The sequence below is a fragment of the Sceloporus occidentalis genome, unplaced genomic scaffold (genome assembly GCF_023333645.1).
Source record: "Sceloporus occidentalis isolate IW3139 unplaced genomic scaffold, rSceOcc1.0.p SCAF_57, whole genome shotgun sequence".
In the NCBI taxonomy this organism is placed as follows: Eukaryota; Metazoa; Chordata; class Lepidosauria; order Squamata; family Phrynosomatidae; genus Sceloporus; species Sceloporus occidentalis.
Genome location: NW_028317037.1, coordinates 3,664,141 through 3,690,587, shown reverse-complemented (window position 1 = coordinate 3,690,587; position 26,447 = coordinate 3,664,141). Strand labels below are relative to the sequence as shown.

Here is a 26,447-nt window from a genome sequence, read left to right as displayed (position 1 = left end):
CTAACCAGACCTTAACAACTATTGTAAGAACAAAAATTTATTATCAGGAAATGAGAAATACACTGGATCACGTCTTTGCTGAATCTGAAGGACTTCCAATAGAAACCGCATTTAAAACCCCAGTCCCCCTCCCCTTTCCTCCTGTTCGCCCAAACAGCCAACCCCCCCTTTTCCCCCTTCATCCCAGAGAAAGGAATTCTATATCAAAGCTGCCCTAGCGACAGCAGCATTTGGTTCGTAAGCTGCTCTGTCCTGAGAAATCTATGGATGCTGGAATAGAGGGTGTCTGTTAACCATCACTCCATAATAAAACTGCCTGAATGGCCCCAATTGTTTGCTGCTCTCAGCTGACAGTTCCGGATACGTGATCATCCGCAGCATATCCCATGGTGGCCGCAACTCCTTCCCAGAATGCAACAGAATGCAAGTGTTGTTGGTCTAATCCCCATCATGTCTATCAACCTATCTATATCACTATCTCTCTATATACTATATATGTGTTTACATATCTATATCTCTATCTACTTATGTAACTCTCTCTATATATGTGTGTGTGTGTGAGAGCTTATTCACTGACCCCCCTTATGCAACCCCCCTCGTGTCTAAACTATCCCTAATCATCTCCCTAACCTCTACAATCCTTATGGCAGAATACACCCTGAATCCCTGCATGAAAGTAGATTCTGACAACCCCAACACCTAAAACTCCACCCTCTTGCAAACCAAGCCCCCACCTCTGATTCCCATGGTCTCTGCCCCACAGCTAACAAGGCCCCCTTTGCCATTCCCACAAACTAGCCCTTTCTGTCAATACCTTCCCCCAACTTTCTTCAGTCAACATCCCACGCATTGCAAAAGCTATCATTCCCATAACTATTCTAGACAGCTGTAACAAATCCCAGCCCCTCATCTACCTAACCTACACCACGACCCACAATCCCCAGTCAAATTTACAAACCAAAGTAATTAACTATACTATTAGCAATTAAAACTTAAAAATAACAAAATACAACTTTAAAACACAAACAGACATATTGACAGACAAAGCTTACAAACAAAATCACAAGGACCTTTTCTTATCACCACTGGATTGAAAATATATTTTTTGTATTCATTATTGACAATAATAATGTTAGTTCACTATTGGGATTTGTGTGGCTTCTCTCCTGTGTGGACTCTTTGATGTGACACTAGGATTGACTTCCAAGAAAAACATTTCCCACAATGCTGGCATTTGTGTGGCTTCTCTCCTGTGTGGACTCTCTGATGTGTCACTAGGTGTGACTTCAAAGAAAAACACTTCCCACAATTCTGGCATTTGTATGGCTTCTCTCCTGTGTGGACTCTCTGATGTCTCACTAGGTATGACTTGTAAGCAAAATTTTTCCCACAATGCTGACATTTACGTGACTTCTTTCTTGTGTGGATTCTTTCATGACTGACAAGTGATTCTGTAAACAAGGAAAATGACAGACAAGACAATCTCAGCATTAAGAGAGGAAGACGTTACCCCAAGATTTAGCCCCACGTTCACCCCTCCCTATTTCAGATTAGATTAATAAAGTTGGTGTGAGTGACCAGAGGATGACCCTGTTCTGGATGCCCCCAAATCCATATAATGATTGTATCCTTACTCATAGGAGCTACCAAAGAAGAGATTGAGGGAACTTTGATGAGGGAATCAGTGGAAGCAGATACTCAAAGGACAGTTGAAAAAATATTCCATTAACATGTGGAAAAATTACTTTGATTCACATGTGGCATCATATCCTGTGAGACGGCCATAGAGTCCTGAGTCAGAGCCCAAGGCATGATGGAAGCTAACAGTAGAGGTCCCTTCATGGTGTTTGGCACCTGGAGATGACTCACAACCAATACAGTATACAGCTCACATGCAGATTGGTGTGGATTGGACTGGAGTTGTGTGTATAAGAGATGGTGAAGTTGATGGAAGTCAGAGGGGAAAGCTTGCAAATATTTGTATTATTTTGCAACTCAAGATAGAGAACCTCCATGAATTTAAATAAAACCAATTGTGTTTCTGATTTATTTTTAAGTGAAAAGTGGCCAGTGTATTGCCAATATCTATATCTGGATATTTGTTTCCATACTCTGCTATGTTATTCTTGAGCTGCATCTGGGAGTGTCACTCTCAGATTGCGCTGTATATTGGATTGTGAATGCAATAGGAATTCAGAGCCAAGAAGGACCAAGAGCCAGTGTGCTAATCCTTTTTGTCTGAGATATTTCCACCAAGCACCCATTGCATTCAATTTAGTTTCAAACCATTCTCTCCCCCAGGAATCTTTCTAAAATGATATAAACCTTTTTGAACACTCGGTTTCTGACCCCAAGAAACAATTACAGTAAAAATATCTTCCCTGATTGACTGTTCTTTGACGTCAGTCCAATTACAGACAGACAGTCTGTCGGTTTACATTGCTAAACACCTCATTACACTCACCAGCTCCACTTGCTATGGAACTTACTGACTTCTCTCACCATTCTGGACCCTCAACAATTGCAATCAAGATCCACCTAGGTAAAGTTTTACCATTAGCAAAGCCTCACACTATTCACCACTCCCACCTCTGCTACTAGTTCTTGTGTGTGTGTGAACACCTATATCTGTATATGCATGTATATTGCTTTCCCCCTAAATAAAACATAAAAACCTATTTCAAATGCATTTGGAGTTCTCTGTGCTTCCGGGCCTGGTATAGTTGAGCTGAATCCCAAGGTTGCTTTTGCCCCAACCAAACTATATGTCTACTTTTAGCTAAGTACAGTGGAACCTCGCCATACGCGGGGGATCCGTTCCGGATCCCGCCGCATATGGAGATTTCCGCCTATGCTCGAGCCCCATTGTAAACAATGGGGCTCGTGCACGGCGGCGCAGAGGTACGCGGGGCGCAACGGGCGTGCGCGCCCATTCAACTGAATGGGACGCGCTGCTTGAGAGCGTACGCTCAAAGCCGCTTATAAAAAGTCCGCGTATGCGGAGGCCTCACTGTACCACATTCCCCTAAAAGCATAGCACTTGGGAGTGTCCTCCCCAGACTCCAGCATGTTGGGTAACAAAGGGCCTCTGGAATCAACCAAGGAACTAAGCAAGCTCAGGTAGGAAAAGAAACATTAGAGAAAAAGCAGGTTTATGCCCCCCCCCTTTCCTCCCTTCATAGTTATTACTCATAATTGCTTAATGAAACCCCTAAATATGTCTGAAAACAAGGATTTCAGCCGATTCTCAGAGGTTTTCTCAAACCAGTTCTTAAAATCTGTCAGGTTCGTGGCTGTCTCCCAATCCCCAATGCCCCTCTCCTTTGGTGTCTCTCCAATAGTGCCTCACTAAACTACAAATTCAAATATTCTACAGGATGTTGCTTTCGACATTTAAAGCCCTCCATGGACTGGCCCCTCCTTACTTATCAGACCTTCTTTCTCGTCACCTTCCCACCAGGGCCCTCCGTTCTGGTAGTCAAGGGCTCCTGTCTCAGCCCAGGATTTCCTCTGCCCCATCCCGGATTCGCCCCTTTTCACTTGCTGCCCCTCACTCCTGGAACCTTCTTCCCCCACAAGCAAGAGCCTTCACTTCTTTAACCAGCTTCAAAACGGAGTTGAAAACCATCCTGTTCAGAGAAGCCTTCCCAGGCATTGCATAATTGTCGCTTACTATCTGATGTTCTTTTGTTGCATGTTTATCGAACCATTTCCTGTATTGCTATGTATTGTATATGTATTATCCTACTTGATAATATGTATTTTCCCTGGAAAATGATTAACCATCCATTATGAAGCCAAGCCCTCCCTCCAGTCCATCTGCCTTGGTCCAGGCCTCAGAGGTAGAGAGGAACTGCTGGACCTCTTACCCTTTCCCTCCACCACTCCCTTCTCCTTCTGTGTCATGTCTTTTTAGATTGTAAGCCCGAGGGCAGGGATCCGTCTAACTAAAAAGATTGCATGTACAGCGCTGTGTAAATTTACAGCGCTTCATAAATAAAGGTTAATAATAATAATAATAATAATAATAATAATAATAATAATAAAACTGCGCTTGAAAAGGATCTAGGACTCCTAAAGGCCAATGTGATTCTAGGCTGCATCAATACGAGTATAGTTTCTAGACCAAGGGAAGTAATATTGCCACTCTATTCTGCTTTGGTCAGGCCTCACTTGGAATAATCCTGTGTCTGGTTCTGGGCTCCACAATTCAAAAAGGATGTTGACAAGTTGGAACATGCCCAGAGGAGCGCAACCAAAATGGTGAATGATCTGGAAACCATCAAGCCCTATGAGGAGCAGCTTAGAGAGCTGGGTATGTTTACCCTGGAGAAAAGAAAGTTAAGAGTGGATATGATATTCATGTTTAAATATCGGAAAGGGTCCTTGTATTAAGGATGGAGCAAGCTTGCTTTCTGCTACTACAGAAAAAAGGAGACACCACAGTGGATGCAAGCCACAGGGAAAGAGGTTCCACCTAAACATTAGGAGGAATTTTGGGACATTAACAGCTCTTCAACAGTGGAATATACTCCCTTAGAGCTTGGTGGAGTCCTCTTCTTTGGAAGGCTTTAAACAGAGGCTGGATGGTGCTTGGAATGTGTATTCATGAATGGCAGAAGAGGGTTGAACTGGGTCACCCTTGTGGTCTATTCCAACTATGATTTTATAATGCTAGTGGATTCCGGTTCCTTACCCACAGAGGCCACATTCTCATAATTCTCCATCATTACAGAACTGTACATAAGTCTCTGCTTCTTCGTCAACAGTTTCCATTCCTCTTCAGTGAAATAGACTGCCACATCTGCAAAGGTCACCTGCAACAGAAAATAGCCCTCATCCACATAGTGCCTAACCAAAAGGGGAGGAAAGCACATCGTGCATCCAAATATTCTTTGATCACTTTAGAATTCAGTCCAGGAAATAAACTTTACATTCTGTCAGCAAGAGAAAAGCTACTGCCTGTGAGATCAGTTTGTCTTGAATCCTTTCAATATAAAATACAATATAATTTAGGCCATAGCTGGGATACTGAGGATGGATTAGGATACTGACTATCACAACACATACAGTACATTTAGCCACCAAAGAATTATAGTGCATTTAGACATTTCTTGCCACATTTCAGAGGCAAATGTTAATTTTAAAAAACTGTTCTGGGGAGCATTGTGGGCTTGAGGGCCACTGGGCCCACCCCATATTTAGATCCAGAGATATTCTCCCATATCCCCCAACATTTCACAGATGGGAAAAGGAAGACACATGTGGACAAGCAAAACCAAAAGGTGGTCAAGATGGCCAAATTTGTTTATGAGGAAGATCACACAAGCTAGGAAGGGCACAGCAGTTTTCTTTTGCTTCAGCTTCCTGGGAAGGGCAATACCCTGCTTCCTTCCTTCCTCTCCTCTCCCCACTTTTGAGTTGATGGGGGGCAAACTCAATGGCACTCAGGAACTGAAGTGAGCTGTGAAGGGGGAAAGTTGGAGGATAAGAGAGCAACCAGGACATTTTTAAAAGCCCCTGAAAAAGTGGCGTGACAGAAGATTAACCAGGACTGTCTCTGCTAAATTGGAAGAGTATGTTCTCCTCCTGCTTTCAAGAGCTGGCCCAGCAGTGACACAGATGAAACTAATAGTCAAGAACCTCAACTCACCAAAGCGTTCTTGTATCTCTGCATCTTCTTTCTGTTGGAGCCCAACTCCCTCCGCTTGGCCTCTATGTTGGCATTAGGTGGACAGGGGTCCTGGGGGCCTTGAACTTGGGTCACTTCCAGCAAAAGGTGTCCCAAAGCTGTGTCCAAGGGGGCCGAGATGAAGTTCCTTCGAAAAGAGACCAGAGATTCAAAAAAGGACGCAAATTGGATCTCCTATAAAGAATTAATCCAAATAGATAGAACTGATTATAGAGTAAAGACACGAGAAGATCCTAATGATCAGGGTTATGATCTTTCATGGTTCTTTGGCAGACAATTAAGAAAGCTCTTCCTAATGGATAAAAAAACAATACAGTATTGGCAAATCAGACACTGATCTAGAACAGGAAATAATGTTGAATAAAGAGAACAGCATCCTGTTTGTGACATACGCAGGTGACATATGCCTCCTTTGGGCCGATGCAGAGGTGGGTATCCCCTTCCTCCCTGTGCTTCAAACAAAGCCCCCTGGACCTATCATAGATTCACTGCAGATCCCCTACACAACAGATACTCCATGACTTATTAGAGTGGTGAAGGATGAGGGGATGGGGAATTGGAGAGGGCCCTGGTTTTGTCCCTGCAGCTAGGTGTGAAATGAGTGCATCATAAATAAATAAATAAAACATCTGCTGAAACCTCCAGAGATCCCCAGTGATTTTCCCCATCATCAGCCCCTTTCCCAAGAAGGCTGCATCCACACTGCAGAAATAAGACACTTTGACACCGCTTTAAACACTCAGCGCTATGGAATCCTGGGATTTTACCTTTGGGACACTTAGCCTTCTCTGTCAGAGAGCTCTGATGCCACAACAAACTACAAATCCCAGGATTCCATAGGATTGAAACAGAAGAGTTAACACACTTTAGAACTGGATTATTTCAGCAGTGCAGATACAGCCTGAGTCGGTTGTAAAAGGGCAGAAGCACCCAGCTCTTGTTTTTACCTTCCTAATAATGGATTTCCTTTAAAAGAAATAAGCAGTCTGCTTATCTGTCTAATCCTTATTTTTGTTGTTCTTGTTTGTTTCTATGTTTACTTGGTCATATGAAATGGTCTGGTCAGTCAGCTTCCTTCTTGCCTGAAAATCTCTTAATAAGAAAACTGAGGAGACTTTTAAAACCTCACAAAGGAGCTACTTTTTGCTTTTTGGGGGGGACAAGTCTCCTCTTAGAAGCCAAAGCCCGATGTTTGCGAATAATAACAAGGCTTCTATTAAAAGTATCCATTCCATTTCTAATCCCTTTTAAAACCCATATTCCCCAGCAGAAGCTGAGCTAAGAAAACCTTCTCAGAAAAGACACACAAAAGACACACAAAGGGACACACTTCCTTCCTTTTGGCCCAAGGAGCCTGGCCTCCTTCTCCTCAGGGAGAGAAAGAGGAGCCTCTCAGTTCAACTGAAGAGGCCTCAAAGAAGGTTCTGGAACATTATTCCCACAGTCACAAGCAGCACAAAATGGCCGCTAGAACACAAAATGGCCACCTCTGCCTCAGCGCTTGGCAGTTGGAGGCCTTCAGGGAACCTATAATGGAGGATGAAAGGGCCCCAAAGTCTGAAGGGACCAGAGATTCAAAAAAGGACGCAAATTGGATCGCTTATAAAGAATCAATGCAAGTAGATAGAACTGATTATAGAATAAAGACACGAGAAGATCCTATTGATCAGGGTTATGATCTTCATGGTTCTTTTACAGATAATTAAGAGATCTCTTCCTAATGGATAAAAAACAATCCGGTATTTGCAAATCAGACTCTGATCTAGAACAGGAAATAATGTTGAATAAAGATGCCTTGTTAGCAAGACTTTATAATAGTATTCTTAAAATCTGTATATAAGAGGAAGTTATTAAAGAAAATATGATCAAATGGTCTCAAAACTTTGGTTTTGCAATTGAATTAGACCAGTGGGAGTACACTTGGAAACAAAGATTGAACTATACTTGCAGCCAAAACATCAAAGAGAGTTATTATAAAACATTTTGATGGTATTTAACACCAGAGAGAATAAGCAAGAAGTGTAAGAATTGAAGTAATTCATGTTGGAAATGTGAAAAGGAGCAGGGTTCAATCTATCAAATGTGGTGGACTTTGGGAAAGAGATACAGTTTTGGAAGTTGATTTATTTTGAAATTAAGAAAGTAACTATATCTTTTAAATTCTCACCTGAATATTTTTGGCTAATATAATAGAACAATCCATAGAAAAAAACATGGTAAAATATTATTTTATATCTTGTCATCTGCAAGAATAGTGTTTGCTCAGAGATGGAAAACTAAAGAAATACCTTCAAAAGAAGATTGGATATTTAAGCTTCTGGACATGATGGAAATGGACAAACTCTCAAGAGGAATTAGAAACAAACCGTCAAATTTATATAAAGAAGACTCAAATCATATAATTGAATATCTCCAGAAGCATGGAGGGAAAATGATACTTTAGAGACAGGACTAATTTAAGTTGAAGTGTTTTAATTTATTCAAAGAAATATAACAGCTGTAAAATAGAAGTATGTTGGGAGAATAAAAACCCAATGATGTTTAGTTTAATCTAATTGGAGCGATTTTGTATCAACTGTTTTACAATTTAAATGAGGACTGAAAGAGAAAATAAATGATTCGTAAGGATAAGTAGAACAATATATATTTGCTTTTTACTTATTAACAGATAATTAAGAAATGAACGAGATAGAAATAAAAGTTAGTCTGGTAGTTTGGAAGCAGTGGATGGTAAATGCAAGTAATAGGTTTGTCTTTAACCGCTCAGTGCTATGGACTCCTGGGATTTTGCCTTTGGACACTTAGCCTTCTCTGCCAGAGAGCTCTGGTGCCACAATGAACTACAAATCCCAGGATTCCACAGGATGGAGCCAGGAGAGTTAAAGCGGTTTCTAACTGGATTATTTCTGTAGTGCAGATACAGCCTGAATTGGTTGTAAAAGGGCAAAAGACCCAAGTCCTGGTTTTACCTTCTTAATAATTGTTTTCCTTTAAAAGAGGAAGCAGTTTGCTTTTCTGTCTAATCCTTATTTTTGTTGTTCTTGTTTGTTTCTATGTTTATTTGGTAATAATATCAGATGGTCTGGTCTGCCTCCTTCCTTCTTCCATGAAAATCTCTTAATAAGGAAACTGGGGAGACTTTTAAAACCTCCCAAAGGAGCTACTTTTGGGCTAGTTTTGGGGGCAAGCCTCCTCTTAGAAGCCAAAGCCCGATGTTTAGGAATTATAACAAGGCTTATAGTAAAACTATCCTTCCCATTTCTAATCCCTTTTAAAACCCATGTTCCCCAGTAGAAGCAGAGCTGTGTAAGAAAACCTTCTCAGAAAAGACACACAAAGGGACACACTTCCTTCCTTTTGGCCCAAGGAGCCTGGTCTCCTTTTCCTCAGGGAGAGAAAGAGGAGCCTCTCGGTTCAACTGAACAGGCCTCAGAGAAGGTTCTGGAACATTATTCCCCACAGTCACAAGCAGCAGAAAATGGCCGCCAGAACACAAAATGGCTGCCTCTGCCTCATTGTTTGTCAGTTGGAGGCCTTCAGGGAACCCTAAATGGAGAAGGAAAGGGTTCAAAAGTCAGAAGGGACCCCAAACATGATTTCCAAACCTCAACAACACCTAAAAATTATCCTGATGCTTCTATTGAAAGTAGACACCTGACCCCCTCCCTCATTACAATCAATAGTGAAAAATATTGATGTTTTCTCCCATTCAAACCACTCCCTTCAACACCTTGGCAGCACAGAATCAAAATAAAATGAGCAGAGCAATATCTATGGGACTGACAGGAGTAGATTGGGTCCCTACTACAGCCCTACTACAGAGTCCTGACTGTTGAGGAACAACCTTGAGCAACTGGGGAACTGAGAGAGATACGGTTCCTGCTGCAGGACTGTTGGAGACTGCAGTTCCCAGAATGAGATGCATCTCTTTTGGTACAATTGATGTACAAGAGCTGATTGAAGGGAAATAAATTGAAGGCTCTGTTGTTGACTGTTAAAATATACACTAAATGAAGTCCTGGGAATATTGATAATGTACATGCAAATATCTAGTCATCTATTATGTCGCCTTGCAAGCTTATAACTGTTGGGATCCTATGGACAGAATTGCTCTTTCTTTGGTCCCAGGCAGACTGCCTTGTCCTGAGTCCTGGAGGATGCCAAGGCTCCCCTGGAGCAGGAGAGAGGGCTCCATAGGGGTCTGAGGGATGCTCTGGTGGGGGATGCTGGGAAATGCAGTCCAACAATCTCTGCTGGGCCTTGCTTTGCCTACTCCTCCTGAGCCAAACCGAAAGAGGAAATCTTGCTGAAGGACTTTGTGGAGCAGGAGAGGTGTTTTCAGGGGGAAGCAGAGAAGGCAGATTATATGCAGGGAGGTCCTTGAGGGCAGGTTGAGCAGATGTCCTCCTTTCCCAGGACATGTCCTACATTTCAGCCTTCTGTCCAGGAGGAGTCCCAAAAGGTCATCCATTTTGAGCATGACTAAGAAGCATGAATGTACATTTCTCTCTGTGTTTTTAGCTTTTACTTGGTCATGCCCTCCATTTTCCTTGAACGTCTTCCACTTTGCAGTGCCTTGTCCTCTTTTGTGGGGAGGTCATCTCGTCACCCTCCTTGAGAGTCTCTCCCCCGATAGAGCCATGGGTCCAGAGGGACAGCCAGTCGTGACTCTCCAGGGCTAGTTTAGGGACAGGAGAAGGAGGGAGGCTGTGAAGACAAAACCTCCGAGTTTCTCCATGCAAAGCAGGTGCTCCAACCACTGAGCTATACTCCCTTCCTAATGGGTGCAGGAGTCCAAAGCGGCTGCTGGCATTTTGTCTCCTGAATCCTCCCTGACTTGGTCTCCTCTCCTGAGGCACAGCCCCACTCCTGCCCCACCAGAGTCTTACGGAGAGGGCCCAGTTCAAGGGGGAGAGGAGTGTGTCTGTTTGTACCTTTTGTGAGAGTCAAAGTGTTAAAGAAAGCTTTTCCTCTGCTTTGGTTTTCTGAAGAAACACCAAATGTAAAGACTTTCCCACCTTGGCAGTGGATGGGGCCAGGTCAGTAGGGTCCCTGGGGTTGGTGTCACCCGGTTTGGTCACTCCTGGTGTCACCCCCATTGACCCCCTCCTCTAAGAGCCCCTTCACTAAGAGCATCCATTAAAGAGCATTAAAGGAGCATAGAGTTGGAACAGACCACATGGGAAATGGCAATGGAGGGCAGAAGGAGACGCCTAGGAAACTAATCCTCTGAGTCCCAGCCATAGTAACTCCTGGTAGTAAATAGCCCAGGGGGATGAGGGGGTCTCCTTCCCCAAAGTGGGGTGTAAGGACTGGTTCCCATGGGACTGTGGGCCCCATGACCTCTTGGCAAATCTATGGGATACGCTACCTTCAAGAGCATTGGAGGAGTCTCTGGCTGGATGGCCATCTCTTCGGAGGACTTGGAGGGCAGAATGGGCACTGCCATCCAAAATAAAATGCCATTAAAGTATTTTTCAGTTATTAAAACAATTATTAAAAACAGGGATAGGAGCCAAAGTCCAATGTTTGTGAAGAATAATAATAAGGCTTGTACAGTGGAACCTCGGGATACGAAATACCCGGGTTACGAATTTTTCGGGACCCGAAAAAATCCAATTGGAAATAATTGTTCCGGGTTACGAACGTTTTTTCGGGTCCCGAAAAAACTTTTGGTGCTTTTTGCCGCGATTTTACACCAAATCGCGGCTTTTCCCCATTAGCGGCTATGGGGATTCGGCTTGCGAAAGCCGTTCGGGTTACGAAAGCGGCCGCGGAACGAATTATTTTCGTAACCCGAGGCTCCACTGTATTAAAACTATCCTCCCCATTTCTGATCCCTTTTAAAACCCATGTTCCCCAGAAGGAGCAGAGCTGTGTAATAAGAAAACCCTCTCAGAAAACATACACACAAAAGACACACTTCCTTCCTTTTGGCCCAAGGAGCCTGGCCTCCTTCTCTCTCTGGAGCCTCAGGAGAGAAAGAGAAGCCTCTCTTCAACTGAGGCCTCAGAGAAGGTTCCAGAACATTATTTCCCACTGTCACAAATAGCACACAAAATGGCCGATGGAACAGAAAATGGCCTCCTCCACCTCAGCACTTGGCAGTTGGAGGCCTCAGCGCAGTAGTGAAACCTACCACTTCAAGGCCTTGTCCCTCTGCTGTCTCTGCACACACACTCACTCTCTCTCTCTCTCTCTCTCTCTCTCTCTCTCTCTGTCCCCTTCTCACTCTCTGCTCCTTGTTCTCTCTTCCGCGCGCAGAGCTAAATAGAGAGGCAGAATCTCCTCCCCTTCTTCAGTCTGGCCAATGAGGGCAAAGGAGCTGGAAGACCCCGCCCCCTGCCCCACCCTCACAGGCTCCTCCTGCAGTTAATATGGAAGAAGGCAGGAGGGACTGAGGGACCCTGGAGCCCCAGCCACACGGACACTGGCCAAAGGCACACATCCCCAAAGCCTAAGACCCATGAAATGGCAGCCCTATGCAGGGCAGGACCCCCCTCTCTCTGGCCCTGTGGATGCTGGGAGATCCAGTCCAGGGAGTACACTGTGAATCCCATTGGCAAGAGAAAAGGCTACTTCTGCCTTTCAGATCCACTTTGCCCCAAATCCTTTATGAGGCCAGAAACCCCTTTGTTTAGGAAGCGAACATCAGATATCCGAGGAAGTCTCTATATCTCCCAAGGCCCCCTCCCTCCAGGACCCCCTTCCTCTCTTCCCCTCAGACTCTCTTTCTCTCCTGAAGGCCTCAAACTGCCAATTGTGATACAAACGTCTCCCCCAAATGGTAGTTCGGTGTTTTGTAAATAGGAATTCATCTTGTCCAAATCTTCTTCCTCTTGGTTATACAATTTCCCATAAAACTTATGAAAGGCCTTTTTCATTTTGCTTTGTTCTGTGACCATCCTCTTACCGACTGGAATCTCCGTTATCATCTTCCTTTCTTTCTTTTCCCTAAGTTTATAAGATAATCGCTTCCCCGGTTTATTAGACTGTTGGAAATTATTTAATCTGAGATATTTAAGCTTGTTCTCCATCTCTTCAGTTAGCATAATAGAGAGTTGTTTTTGTAGGAGTTTAATCTCTTTATTTGTCTTTACATCAGTTGGGTTTTTTTGGAGAGCCTCTTCCTTCTCCTTCAGCTCTTCCTGAATTTTCTGAGTCTTTTCTTGGCTTTTTCTCTTGTATTCCACATTAAGTTTTATTTAAAAACCTCTTAACACGGCTTTCGACACTTCCCAATTTGTTATATGATCAGTGTCTCTCCCCACGTTTTCTTCAAAATACCATTTAAGAGTCTGTTTCTCTACATTGTTAGGAAATTGTAATAGTTTTTCATTCAGTGACCAATTAAATGACGTTTTAGCTTTCTTAACTTTCATGGTTATAGGATTTTGGTAAAATTTCCATTTCCAAAATTTGCACAGCTAATGTTTTAGTAGCTAAAAGAAAGTCAGTCCTAGAAAAAGTCTTATGTCTGTCAGAAAAAAGGTGTAATCTTTGCCCCCCCAATAGAGATGTCTCCAAACATCTACTAGTTCTTGATTTTCCATCAGTTTGAAAAAGGACATGGGGAGTTTTCCTTAGTTCTTTTTCCTGGCTTTACTACAAGATCTGTCCAGTAAAGGGTTAATTACAGTGTTCCAGTCCCCCATAATTATTATTTCTGTGTAATCTAAGTCTGTCATTAAATTATATATTGATTGAGAAGAATTATCTTTTTCCCCTGGGGGCTGTATATTCCAACCAATAATAGTTTGTTCCCTTGGAGGTTCACTTCAACCCCAAGATAATGGCCATTTACATCATTGAACACTTCCTTTGCTGTAATAGTCTCTTTTACATACATCACAATCCCCTTTTTCTTTTTTGTTGACTCCCTAATTTCTTGTTCTTTAATAATCTAATATCCTTTTGCCTTAATTGGGTTTCTTGTAAATAGACAACATCTTTCTTAAGTTTCCCTAAATAGTGATATATTTTCTCTTTATAGGTGAGTTTACTCCTTTTATATCCCATGATAAAATGTCTGTATTCAGATTTGGCTATCTCTTGGGGTTTCTAGTTTCCCTTCTTTTCCCCTTTATTAGGTTCTAATATTTTCATATTTACCTTTAATTCCTCTTCTATTCGTTCTCCCTCCTCTGTCGCATTCCTCTCATCATCATCTTTTATTTCTTCCTCTAGATTTGGATTAACTTCCTGTTCATCTTCTTCACTGTCAATCTGTCCAGGTTTCATACAATAGTTTAGATTCCCATTTTGTTCATTGTTTTGGTCTATATCATCACTTCTTTTGTCATTTCTTCTTCCAGGTCCATTTTCAATCCTCTTCCCATATTTAATCCAGAAATCTTTCGCTTTTTGAACCGTGTTCAGTTTGAACCATTTTTGGTTCCTTTTTACTGAGATTCCCTCCAGCTTTTCCCATTTATAAAGAATTTTATATTTATTCAGGTTCATTGTTATGAATTTGTAATTCCCTCTTTTTTGAAGAACTCTTTTCAGGATGTCTTTATCGCACAACCTTCTATTTCCAAAGGGCTTTCATAGCTCAATAATAAAAGTTCATCCCGTATTGTTTTCCTCACAAGAGAAATAACAATGTCCCTGGGGAGGCTTTTGTCTTTTGCAATCTGAGAGTTAATCCTGAAAGTTTTGTTGACATTGTTAATGAAATCCTGATAGGAGATCTCCATATAATCAGCTAACGCTGGAACAAGATATTCATAGAGGTTTTCATGTTGGATTTCCATTAGTCCTCTTATTTTCAATGAGCTTTCCCTTTGCTTTAAATCATCCAATGCTTTAGCATCAGTTGCATTTCCTGTTGTTGAATTAAAAAAGCAGATTTTTCTTCTAATATTTGAGACTTTTCTTCCAATTTGTCAATTCTTGTGGTAACTTGACTTATTTCTTTAGCGACTTCCTCCAGAGATAGTTTGATTTCTCTTAATTCTGTCTTCAATTCAGATTTCACGTCCTGTTTCAGTTCTCTCCTTAAACTATGAGTCTATGATTCTGAGATCACAATGGGACAGTCTCAATGCTTCTGGTAAGGATCACAACAGTCCTGTCTCAATCCTTCAGGTAAAGAGCCTGAACTCATAATAGTCCTGTCACAATCTTTCAGGAAAGGCACCTCAGGCTGAGATCACAATGGGACAGTCTCAATGCTTCAGGCAAGGATCATAACTCTGAGGTTGCTATGGGCCAGGTTCAATCCTTCAGGTAAGGAACACCTGCCTGAAGTGAATAAGCCCATCTTAATCCTTCAGGGAAGGAACATCAGGCCAAGATCACAATGAGTTAGTGTCACTCCTTCAGATAAGGAGCATCACTCTGAGATCGCAATGGGCCAGTCTCATTTGTTCAGGTAAGGAGGACCAACCTGAAGTCACAATGAGCCCATCTCAATCTCTCAGGCAACAAGAATCAGCCTGAGGTCACAATGAGCCATTCCTAGTCTTTCAGGAAAGAAGCATCAGCCTGAAGTCACAATAGTACTTTCTCAATCCATCAGGAAAGGAGCAACAGCCTGAAGTCACACTGCACCAGTCTCGATCTTTCGGGCATTGAGCGTCAACCCGAGGTCATAATGGACCAGTATCAATCCACCAGGTCTGGAGTGATAAGTGTCCCATCTTATTCCTGCAGGTAAGGAGAACCAGCCTTAAATCATAATAGTCCCATCTCAGTCTTTCAGGCAAGGAACTTCAGGGTGAGATCACAACAGTCCTGTCTCAATCCTTCAGGTAAGGAGCAGCAGACTGAGGTCACAATGGGACAGTCTCAATCTCTCAGGCAAGGGCCATCAGCCTGAAGTTGCAATGTGAGATCTAGAGTCAGTCCTGTGCTCAAAAAATCAAACTCATTTGAAACAAAAGAAGCTTTATTAATGAATCTAGGCAGAAACATCCATTAACACCTTTTTGCAAAGTCTGAAGTCCAAAGGAACTTGCTCAACTAGCCAGCCCCCAATTCCCAAGCTAAAGCAACACAAGCGGAGGTTTCATAGATACCAAGGTTGTCTATACTTCCCTTCCCTTCTCCCAGACAGTCGCACCGTGAAGAGCGCTGTTCTGTCTTTCTAAAATTTCCCACACATGCTTTTTTTTTTTTAGAATTATTAAATTTTATTATTAAAATCAAATACAATTATTTACAACACAAAACACCATTAACTCTCATACAAATTAAACATAAAAACAAGAGAAAGCAAAATTCAAAAAATAAATAAAATAAAATAAAAATAAAAATAAAAATAAAAATAACCTCAACACAACACATTCTATATTACACTATACATAATGCCTAATAACTTATACTAAAGTATACACACAAAAAACTGAACTAAGTCAAAAAATAAAGAGAGAAATAGGAAAAAAAGGACCATACACAACCATACACATTTAAAACATGACCTTCCCGTCCTTTAAGCTGAATATTTATAATATTTCACATATTATGACTTTCCTTTACTTATTCTTATATTTCTTTACAAAAGTTACTTACTTTTCTTTTAATTAAATCTTCTATGTCTTTCTTACATGTGTAAATATATAAATAGTATTGTTTATACTTTTGATATCTTTCCTTAGTGTACTATTATCTTAGTAACTTTTATTGAGTTCTTAACATTATTTTACTTTTACAATTACCAGTATATTCATAACATCTTTTTTCCTTAGCACTTTAGCATCTTCTTAACAATCCTAAATACATCATACACATCTTGAGCAGATTTCATTTTTTCCCCTTCTCTGATAAATATTTCATAATTGGTTCCCATTGCTCTTCCGCTCTATTAGCAAAATCATTCCTAAGTAAACATGTCAATTTATCCACAATCATCATATCGTAAATCTTGTCGTACCATTCCTCCACTGTTGGGTTTTCTTTACATTTCCATTTCCTTGCAAAGACCATTCTTGCCGCAGTTATCAAATAGAATATCAGTTTCCCATACTGTCTTTCAATATGCTCATCTGCTATTATTCCCAACAAAAATAACAATATATCCTTCTTTATTTTAATATTTAATATTTTCTCGATTTCCAGATGTATTTGTTTCCAGAATTTTTTTGCTCTCTCACAATCCCACCACATGTGTTTGAATGATCCTACATTTTCTTTACAGTTCCAACATTCTAGCCTCTGCTCTTTGTTTATCTTACATATTTTCTCTGGTGTGAGGTACCATTTATATTGCATTTTATAGTAATTCTCCTTTATATCAACACAGAGTGTATATTTTATTCTTTTGTTCCAATTTTTCTCCCAATCATCTAGCATTATTGGCCTGCCGATATCTTGTGCTCAAGTTATCATATAGTGTTTTATTGTTTCATTTTCCATTTCCAGATCTAATAGTAGTTTGTATAATTTGGATATTTTATGTTCATCATCATAGATTATTGTCTTTGCCAATTGCGTCTCTTCCATTTCAATTTGTGATAATTTGGAGTCTAATTTATATCTTGCCCCCATTTGCATATAAAGGAACCAATTACATTTCAGGCCTTCTGCTAGTAGTTCTTCCATCGTTTTTAATTTATATTGTCCTACCTCCTTTTTTAGTAAATCTTCATATGATATCCAATCTTCTTTTTTCATTTTTTCTCTCCTAAAAAAAGCTTCGTTAATTGACGTCCATCTAGGAATTTTTTGTATAATGTGGGGCTTATATTTTGTCCAAATTTTAAATAAAGATTTTCTTACCAGATGATTGTTAAAATTTTGATTTACTTTAATTTTGTCATAAATTAAATATCCATGCCACCCGTAGACATTATCGAATCCCTCTAGTTCTAATAATTCATGATTTTTGATTTGTATCCAATCTTTTATCCAATTAAGACAACATGCGTAGTAATATATCCTGAAGTTTGGCAATCCTAGTCCTCCTTTTTCTTTTCTATCTTGCAAGACTTTCAATTTGACTCTTGGCTTTCTGTTGTTCCAAATGAAATTAGATATGTCCTTCTCCCATGTTTTGAAGTGTTTATCATTTATAATTATTGGGATATTCTGAAATAAAAAAAGTAATTTAGGGGTTACATTCATTTGTATAGTCGCAATCCTGCCTAACCAAGACACATTTAAATTATTCCATTGTTTCAAATCTTTTTTTATCTCTTTCCACAATTGTTCGTAATTATTTTTGAAAAGGTCTGAGTTTTTTCTTGTAATTTGTATTCCCAAATATCTGATTTTCTCTTTTATTTCACATCCCGATATTCTTTGAATTTCTTCTTTATCTTTTTTAGTCATGTTCAATGCCAATATATTTGTTTTATTTTTGTTGATTTTAAAGCCCGCCAATTCGCCAAATTCTCTAATAGTGTTGAATACTAAAGGTATTGTTTCCGAGGGATTCGATAATGTCAAGACTAGGTCATCTGCATATGCCTTTAGTTTAAATTCCGAATTTTTAACTTTTACCCCAGTGATTTTTTTGTTTTTCCTAATTTTATTATTCAATATCTCTAACGCTATAATAAAGAGTAGAGGTGAAAGTGGGCAACCCTGCCTGGTTCCTTTTTCAATTTTGATTATTTTAGATTTTTGTCCGTTAATTAAAATTTTTGCATTTTGCTCCTTATATATTGCTTGTACCCAATTTATAAAGTTTTTCCCCAATTTCATTTCTTTTAACACGCTAATCATATATTCCCAATTTAGGTTGTCGAAAGCCTTTTCGGCGTCCAGAAAGACTAAAATTGCTTGCCTGTCCTTTCTTTTTTCATAATACTCAACTATGTCTATAATAGTTCTAATATTGTCTTTTATTTGTCTTTTTGGTAAGAAGCCCGATTGATCCCTATTAATCCAATTACCCAATACTTTTTTTAACCTTTCTGCTAAGATTCCTGTAAAAATTTTGTAGTCCGAATTTAAAAGAGATATTGGCCTGTAATTTCTAACATCCTCTAGATTTTTTTCTTCTTTTGGAATTAAGGTTATATATGATGTTTTCCATGTCTCTGGTATTCCCTTTTGCAAGATTTCGTTCATTACAATTTGGAGTGGTCCTATTAATTTCTCCCCTAATTTCTGATAGTATATAGCCGGCAGTCCGTCTGTTCCAGGTGACTTCCCTTTTTTCATCTTATTAATCATATCCATAATTTCTTTTACCGTTATCTCCCTGTTTAGCCCTTCCCTTTCTTCCTCCTTAATCTGATTTACTGTCTCTTTTTTCAGGAATGTATCCAAATCGTCCTTGTTTATCTCTTTTTTTGAAAATAATTTTTCGTAATATTTTTGAAATGCTTTCTTGATTTGATTTTGTTCTGTATGTATTTTTCCACCCTCCTTAATCTTCCAAATTGTATTTTGTTCCTTTCTTTTTTTTAATTTCCAAGCCAGCCACTTTCCAGGTTTATTTCCAAATTCAAAATATTTCTGTTTTGTAAATCTTATTTTAATTTCCATCTCCTCTACCATAATTACTGAGATTTGTTTTTGAAGTTTGGCTATTTCTCCTATTATTTTTTTTATTATTTGGGTCCTTTTTGAGTATTTTTTCTTTTTCCTTTATTTCTTGTAAGACCATATCCATTTTAGCGCCTCTTTTTTTCCTCTTTTCAATGCTTTTTTGAATAAAGAATCCCCTCATGTATGCTTTGGAGGCATCCCACACTGTCCTTGTTTCTACCTCGTTATTTAAATTGAGTTTAAAAAACCATTCTAAATTTTCTTTAGCCTGTTTTAATACCTTTTCATCCTTTAATAAATTTTCGTCTAATCTCCAATTGAAATCTTTGTGGCTTCCTTTCATTTCCAGAGATATAGGGCAGTGGTCTGAAATTAATCTTGGGAGTATATCTACTTTATTAACTCTAGGCGTCAATGTTGATGTAATAAGAAACATATCAATCCTAGACCACGATTTGTGACAGTCCGAATAGAAAGTAAAATCCTTTTGTGTACCCGCTTTTTCTCTCCAGATATCCATTAGTGCCAAATTATCTTTCATGTCAAAAAAAGTCTTGGGTAATTTGCCCTGATTCTTTTTTATTAATTTGTCTGATCTCCTGTCTTGTTGTGGATCTATTACCCCATTCCAATCCCCTAACAGAATCATATTTTAATAGTCCAATTGGTCTATCCTTTTTTTTAAATTTTGAAAGAAATTTTCTCTATTTTCTGTTGGTGCATAAACCCCCACGATTAGAATTTTTCCCTGTTGGCAGTTTATTTCTAACCCTAAATATTGTCCTTTCTGGTCTTTAAATATTTCAGTGGCTTTTATTTTTTCCTTAATATATATCACTACTCCTTTTTTTCTCTTGTCCCCACTTGCTACATATTCTTTTCCTAATTTATTACAAATTAAATATTTTTCTTCTGTTTTTTTTATTTTGGTTTCCTGCAAACATATTATATCACTTTTTAATTTGCCCAGATAATGATATACTTTCCTTCTCTTCTGTGGACTGTTAAGTCCTTTTATGTTCCACGATATTATTTTCATACAACTATCCATCTTCTACCCCGTTTTCTTCTGAGCTTAAAGCCTCTGCTTCCGGTTCTTTCGCTTCTTCTCCTGTCAGTAAATTTGTCTTCGAATTGGTTTCCCTCCTTTATTATCTTCCTCCTCTTCTTGTTCTTTATCTTTTGCTAGGTCTTCCAAAAATTCTTTAGCTTCCAATAGTGTTGTAATTCTGACTCTTTTTTGTCTGTAACGAAACGAAATCCCTTCTGGTACCTCCCATCTATATCGGATTTCATTCTCTCGCAGTGTTTTTGTCAGAAAAGCGTAATCTCTCCGTTTCCTCAAAATTGCACCTGGGACATCTTTCAGTATTTGAAGTTCCACCTCATCAACAACAAGCTTAGCTTCGAAATATCTTTGTAGTATCGTTTCTTTCATTTGGGTCCTCACGAAATAAATAACAATGTCCCTAGGGAGCTGCTTCTGCTTTGCCACCCAAGAGTTCACGCGAAAGACTTTGTCCAGTTCCATTTCCATCGATTCTTTGTCTTTTCCAATGAATTCTGCTAGAATTTCCGTCATATTTTCAAAGATTTTTTCACCTTCTATTTCTGGCAACCCTCTGATTTTCAAACATCTCTCCCTCGTCTTCTGTTCCCATATATTCCTCTCCTCTTGCATCTCTTTCCTTTTTTCTATTTCTTGTTTTAGTTTATCTTCCAGTTCCTGATTTTTCTTTTCCATGACTTTCACTTTTGTTTTAACCTGTCTTACATCTGAAACAATTGATTTAATTGCTTGATTAATCTCTCCTATCTCTGTTCTGATTCCTTGTTTTATTTCTGTCTTCATTCTTTCCATGTCCTGTTTCAAGTCTTCCTTGTCCCTCTTCATATCCATTTTCAGATCCTCCTTATCCCTTTTCATGTCCTGTCTTATTAATCTCATTTCCTCCAATAACAATGTGTTTGCATCTTGAATTTTTGGAAGCTCCAGAGATGGCCTTCTTTGTATTTGAAGTTGCTGTTGCTGTTGTTGTAGTTTTAGTTGTTGTTGTCTTGTTCCTGTGGACATCTTCTCTTGTTAGCTTTTACTTACTCAGCAAACTCTTTGATTCAGTGGAGGACTTCTACCCTACAGTATCTATCAATTCCCTCTCTATTTTTTTCCCCCCTATTTAAGTCCTTACTTATTTTCTGTACTTGCACCTTCACGCCACCAGGGGTCGCTGCTGAACTAAGTTTCCTTTTTCCTTTGCTTCACTGGTCTCTTCCTTAATCTTTGTTCAGCCTTTTCCTCGCTTTCTCTTCCTGTTAGTGTTTTAAAGGGGAATGGTCTTTACAAGAAAATGGAGTGCAGGAAATAAGATGGGTAAATACAATTTACAGGATACAATTTATATCACACCCGCTTTCAAACCCTTCCCAACTATTCACTCCACCAACTTCTTCAGTCCCTCTTCCCCCTTTTATGCAGGCTTTGTTTGAAGTTTAAACTGTTCTCCGTTTTACTCTCTGCTTTTCCCCTCAAGCCTCTCCCTCTCAGTCTTCTAATTCCTCTCCACGCTCCCCAGCCTTTCTCTCCTCTCCACCCAGCCCTTCCCTCCCTCACAGTTCTCACTGCTCTTCACTCTCTGGATGTCTTTCACGCCGTCCAGCCCACTCCCCTCTTTTCTCTCTCAATCCTCTTTGCTCCCCTCCCTCCAAGACTCCTCTGCTTCTCCCTGCCCAGCCTTCTCCCCACTTCCCTCCAAACCGGCCTCTTTCTTCGTATCTTCTGCGTTCTCTGTCGTTCTCCAGTCCAGGCTCCTCACTCCTCTCGGGCCTCTCTGTTTTCTGCCTTCTGTCTCTCCTTTGCGTCCTCCAGTCCTGTCCCTCTATCTCCAACCCTGTCTTTCCTCCGCACTCTCCAACTCTCAGGCCTCTCCACTCCACTCGCCGTCTCCTCCTCGCATTCGCCGGTCAGGCACCTTGCTTTCCCCAGGCCTCTCTGCACCTCACGTTCCGTCTCTCCACCACTCGCACCGTCCTTGTCTCCTTGTCCCTCTCCAGTCCCTCCACTCGTCTCTCTCTGCTTCTCTTACTCTTCTCTCCACTCAGGCCTCTCCAGTTCACCTCCACGTTGTTCCCCTTACACTCTCTTCAATTGGTCTGTCAGTCCTCTTAAACTTCTCCTTTCTCCGCTTTCACCGTCCCAATCTCAGACTCTGTTCCCTTTTTGGTTCCAGCAGCCCTTCGCTTTTTACAGTCCTCTATTTCCTCAATTCAGATCTCTAATTGTCCTCCACGTCCTCCACGTTTTTGAGCACGTCCTTGTATTCTAATCCTTTGCAGGCTTCAGTAGTTTTCCTTTTTCCTCTTTTTAATCTCTATCTTTCTCAGTCTGCTCTGTCTAAAGCTTCCAAAACACTCTTTTCTTTCTGCAAATCCTTATTTCTCTCTATTATAGACAATTCAGTGTATGGTATCCTGGTATTTTTAGTCCAGTTCGTGTATTCAAGAAATAAAGATGTATCAAATTGCAAAAATGTCTCAGGCAATTTTTACAGTTGAAAGTAAATGTATCAGCTTCAAGGTTTTCATGATTGCTGTGGATTACCGTTCACTTATAGTTGGCTGCGTCTGTGAGCCCAATGGCGGCATCAGCGTGGTCGTGGTTTGTCCTTCGGTCTCCTCCACTTCTCTTGGCAATTTAGATGTTTATCCTGCCTTTGAAGTGGGAATCTGACCCCTGTCGGACCCGTCCGCGTTTCCCCTCCGCAGGGATGCAAAAATCGGCTGTCTCCTGTGTCTTTTTGACAGCTCTTACCACGCTGTGTGAGCAGCTCTCAGCAGGACGCTAAAAGTTTGCTCTTTTCGGCGCCATCACCAACCGGAAGCTCCATAAAATAAATTTTTAAAAAACCGGGACAGAGTGGGAGAGAGTTTTGAATTATGACATGTAATTTAAAAACAAACATGCAAGTCTCTCCCCATCTCCTTCCTGAGATACCAAAATATTGAAACCTCAAATCCAGATATGAGATTTTTAGTAGGTTTACTATCCAGACTAGTTTAGAACACTTCAGTCAAGTCTAAAGATGGAGAAGCTGATGATGGCCCAAAGGTCTATGGTCCAAAGCTTTTCTCCATCACTTGTTTTTAGCCAAAGGAAATGGTGACCACCGGACATGACTTCGGGGCAGATTTTGTATACTTAGTTCATAGTTGCCCTTCCAGTTCCTAGGAGTTTATCACACGGGAGGGAACCGGCCAAATCCTGTGCAGAAAGGGGATTTAAAATCACAAAAGTGGGATCGTTTTCAGACAGGTTGAGCATTAATCCAAAATCAACATACACAGAAAGTGGACAAACCCTGCAATTGCATGCAGCTGAGTATGTTAGTGTGTGTGTGTGTGTGTGCCAAAAAAGCAACTAAACCTAGGATAATTGATCTTGTTTTTCCCCTTGAGTTTTCCTAAAAGATTTGCTTTGTCTGAATAACTAGATCTGGGACAAACCAGTGAATGAAACTATGTGTGAAAGGGATCTAGGAGTTCAAGTAGACCACAAGTTGAACATGAGTCAACAGTGTGATGCGACAGCTAAAAAGGCGAATGCGATGTTAGGCTGCATCAATAGAAGTATAGTGTCTAGATCAAGGGAAGTAATAGTGCCACTCTATTCTGCTCTGTTCAGGCCTCACCTGGAATATTGTGTCCAGTTCTGGGCAACACAATTCAAAAAGGACATTGAAAAACTGGAGCGTGTCCAAAGGAGGGCGACTAAAGTGGTGCAGGATTTGGAAACCATGCCCTATGAGGAACTACTTAGGAAACTAGGGATGTTTAGCCTGGAGAAGAGAAGGTTAAGAGGTGATATAATAGCCCTATTTAAATATTTTAAGGAATGTCATATTGAGAAGGCAGCTAGCTTGTTTCCTGCTGCTCCAGAGAACAGGACCTGGAGCAATGGAGGCAAGCTCCAGGAAAAGAGATTCCACCTCAACATTAGGAGGGACTTCCTTACAGAAAGGGCTGTTTGACAGTGGAACACACTCCCTCAACGGAGAATGATGGAGTCTCCTTCTTTGGAGGCCTTTAAACAGAGTCTGGATGGTCATCTGTCAGGTATGCTTTGATTGAGAGTTCCTGCATGGCAGAAGGGGGTTGGAGTGGATGACTTTGAGATCACAATGTGACAATCTCTATGCTTCAGGTAAGGATCACAATGGGCCAGTCTCAATCCTTCAGGCAAGGAACATGTGTCTGAACTCATAATAGTCCCGTCAAAATCTTTCAGGAAAGGCGCCTCAGGCTGAGATCACAATGGGACAGTCTCAATGCTTCAGGTAAGGAACATCTGCCTTGAGGGAGACTCAATCCTTCAGGCAAGGATCATAATCCTGAGGTCGCTATGGGCCAGGCTCAATCCTTCAGGTAAGGAACACCTGCCTGTAGTCTATAAGCCCATCTTAATCCTTCAGGGAAGGAAGATCAGCCAGAAGTCACAATGAGTTAGTGTCAGTCCTGCAGATAAGGAGTATCAGTCTGAGATCGCAATGGGCCAGTCTCATTCGTTCAGGTAAGGAGGACCAGTCTTAAGACACAATGAGCCCATCTCAATCTCTCAGGCAACAAGAATCAGCCTGAGGTCACAATGAGCCATTCCCAGTCTTTCAGGAAAGGAACATCAGCCTGAAGTCACAGTGCGCTAGTCTCAATCTCTCAGGCAATGAGTGTTAGCCTGAGGTCGTAATGGACCAGTATCAATCGTCCAGGTAAGGAGCACCAGCCTTAAGTCATAATAGTCCCATCTCAGTCTTTCAGGCAAGGAACCTCAGGGTGAGATCACAATAGTCCTGTCTCAATCCTTCAGGTAAAGAGCAGCAGACTGAGGTCACAATGGGACAGTCTCAATCTCTCATGCAAGTGGCATCAGCCTGAAGTTGCAATGTGAGATCCAGAGTCAGTCCTGTGCTCCAAAAATCAAACTAATTTGAAACAAGAAGCTTTATTGATGAATCCAGGCAGAAACATCCATTAACACCTTTTTGCAAAGTCTGAAATCCAAAGAAATTTGCTCAACCCCTCCCTAAGCCAGCCCCCAATTCCCAAGTTAAGCAACACAAGCGGAGGCTGCATAGATACCAAGGTTGTCTATACTTCCCTTCCCTTCTCCCAGACAGCCTCACCTTGAAGAGCGGTGTTCCCAAGCCAGCTTCGCTCCTCCTTGATAACCAGTCTCCAGTTGCAACCCCAGCCCCTCTCCAAACGCCCTCCTTCATCTAAAAGCCACTCCATCTGTCTTTTTAACATTTCCCTCTACATGCTATTCTATAACCCATCTCTCTACACTACCTACTATGAACTACAACTATAACTCCTACTTTAACTCTAATAATAAAGCCTAATGTTTTTACTCTTTATGACAGAACCCTTATACACTGTTTCTGACACGCAATGGGCCAGTCTCAATCCTTCAGGTATACAGCACCAGTCTGAAGTCACAATAGTACCGTCTCAATCCTTCATCCAAAGAGAATCAGACTGAAGTCACAATGGGCCAATCTCAATGTTTCAGGCAAGAAGCATCAGCCTCAGGTTGCAATGGTCATGTCTCAAACCTTCAGGTAAGCAGCATTAGCCTAAATTCACAATGGTCCCATCTCATGGCTGCAGGCAAGGAGCATCAGCCTGAGGTCGCAATATGTCATGAACCCCTTGATTCATGCATTTATTCATTTATTCATCTGGGATTCATGCCATAAGGGTTATAGGTTTAGGTTTAAATCAGAGTTAAAATAGATTGGGTTTATTGTGGGTTAAAATAATATGTTATAATATGTGCTTTAATAGAAAATGCTAGGAAGAGGTAGGGAGATCATGGCTAAAGAATGTGATTGTTTGCTAGGATTGGAATGTGTGGGAATCATCCTTCTAACAGAGGCTTGGGTTTAAAAGACTGGTCTCTGTAAAAGGAGAGGGAACCTAGAGAGTTATTGGTATTTTTATATTGTATTATGTTGTTATGGGTTTATGCTTATTATATTTTTATACAGTATCATACTAGATTGGGATTGATGGGGTTTCATATTTTATATATATATATATATATATATATAGAGAGAGAGAGAGAGAGAGAGAGTTAATCATGAATCCTGGATGGAAGAACTGCGCGGGAACAGGCTATCCAATTAATTAGCTTTATTGGTTAATGGGGTAGGGTTAATTGATATGGTTATAAAAGTGATATGTGTATACTTTCATTACTGACAAAAAAAGTCACTTCTATTGCATGTATCTTCTTCAATACAAGCTGTTCCTTTTTCAAAGT

At 40.6% G+C, this 26,447-nt stretch overlaps 2 protein-coding genes and 1 long non-coding RNA gene across 3 annotated transcripts in view; 1 reads left to right on the top strand and 2 right to left on the bottom strand.

Moving 5' to 3' along the window:
* Window positions 1-11,496, bottom strand: part of LOC149287727 (uncharacterized) — a 253,773-nt gene extending 242,277 nt beyond the window's left edge. The window contains exon 1 of the long non-coding RNA XR_016277443.1: window positions 11,250-11,496. This is a non-coding gene — a long non-coding RNA (uncharacterized LOC149287727). The remainder of the gene's footprint in view (window positions 1-11,249) is intronic.
* The window catches only part of LOC149287725 (uncharacterized), a 415,509-nt gene that overhangs the window by 352,415 nt on the left and 36,647 nt on the right, over window positions 1-26,447 (top strand). The window lies entirely within an intron of this gene.
* On the bottom strand, window positions 1,078-9,659 carry LOC149287728 (uncharacterized). Its single transcript, XM_089492486.1, has 4 exons — window positions 9,040-9,659; window positions 5,654-5,819; window positions 4,697-4,817; window positions 1,078-1,451 (listed from the first exon to the last, which is right to left on the bottom strand). The coding sequence occupies exons 2-4, from the start codon at window positions 5,675-5,677 to the stop codon at window positions 1,141-1,143; spliced, it is 456 nt and encodes a 151-aa protein (XP_089348612.1). The 5' UTR covers window positions 5,678-5,819; window positions 9,040-9,659; the 3' UTR covers window positions 1,078-1,140.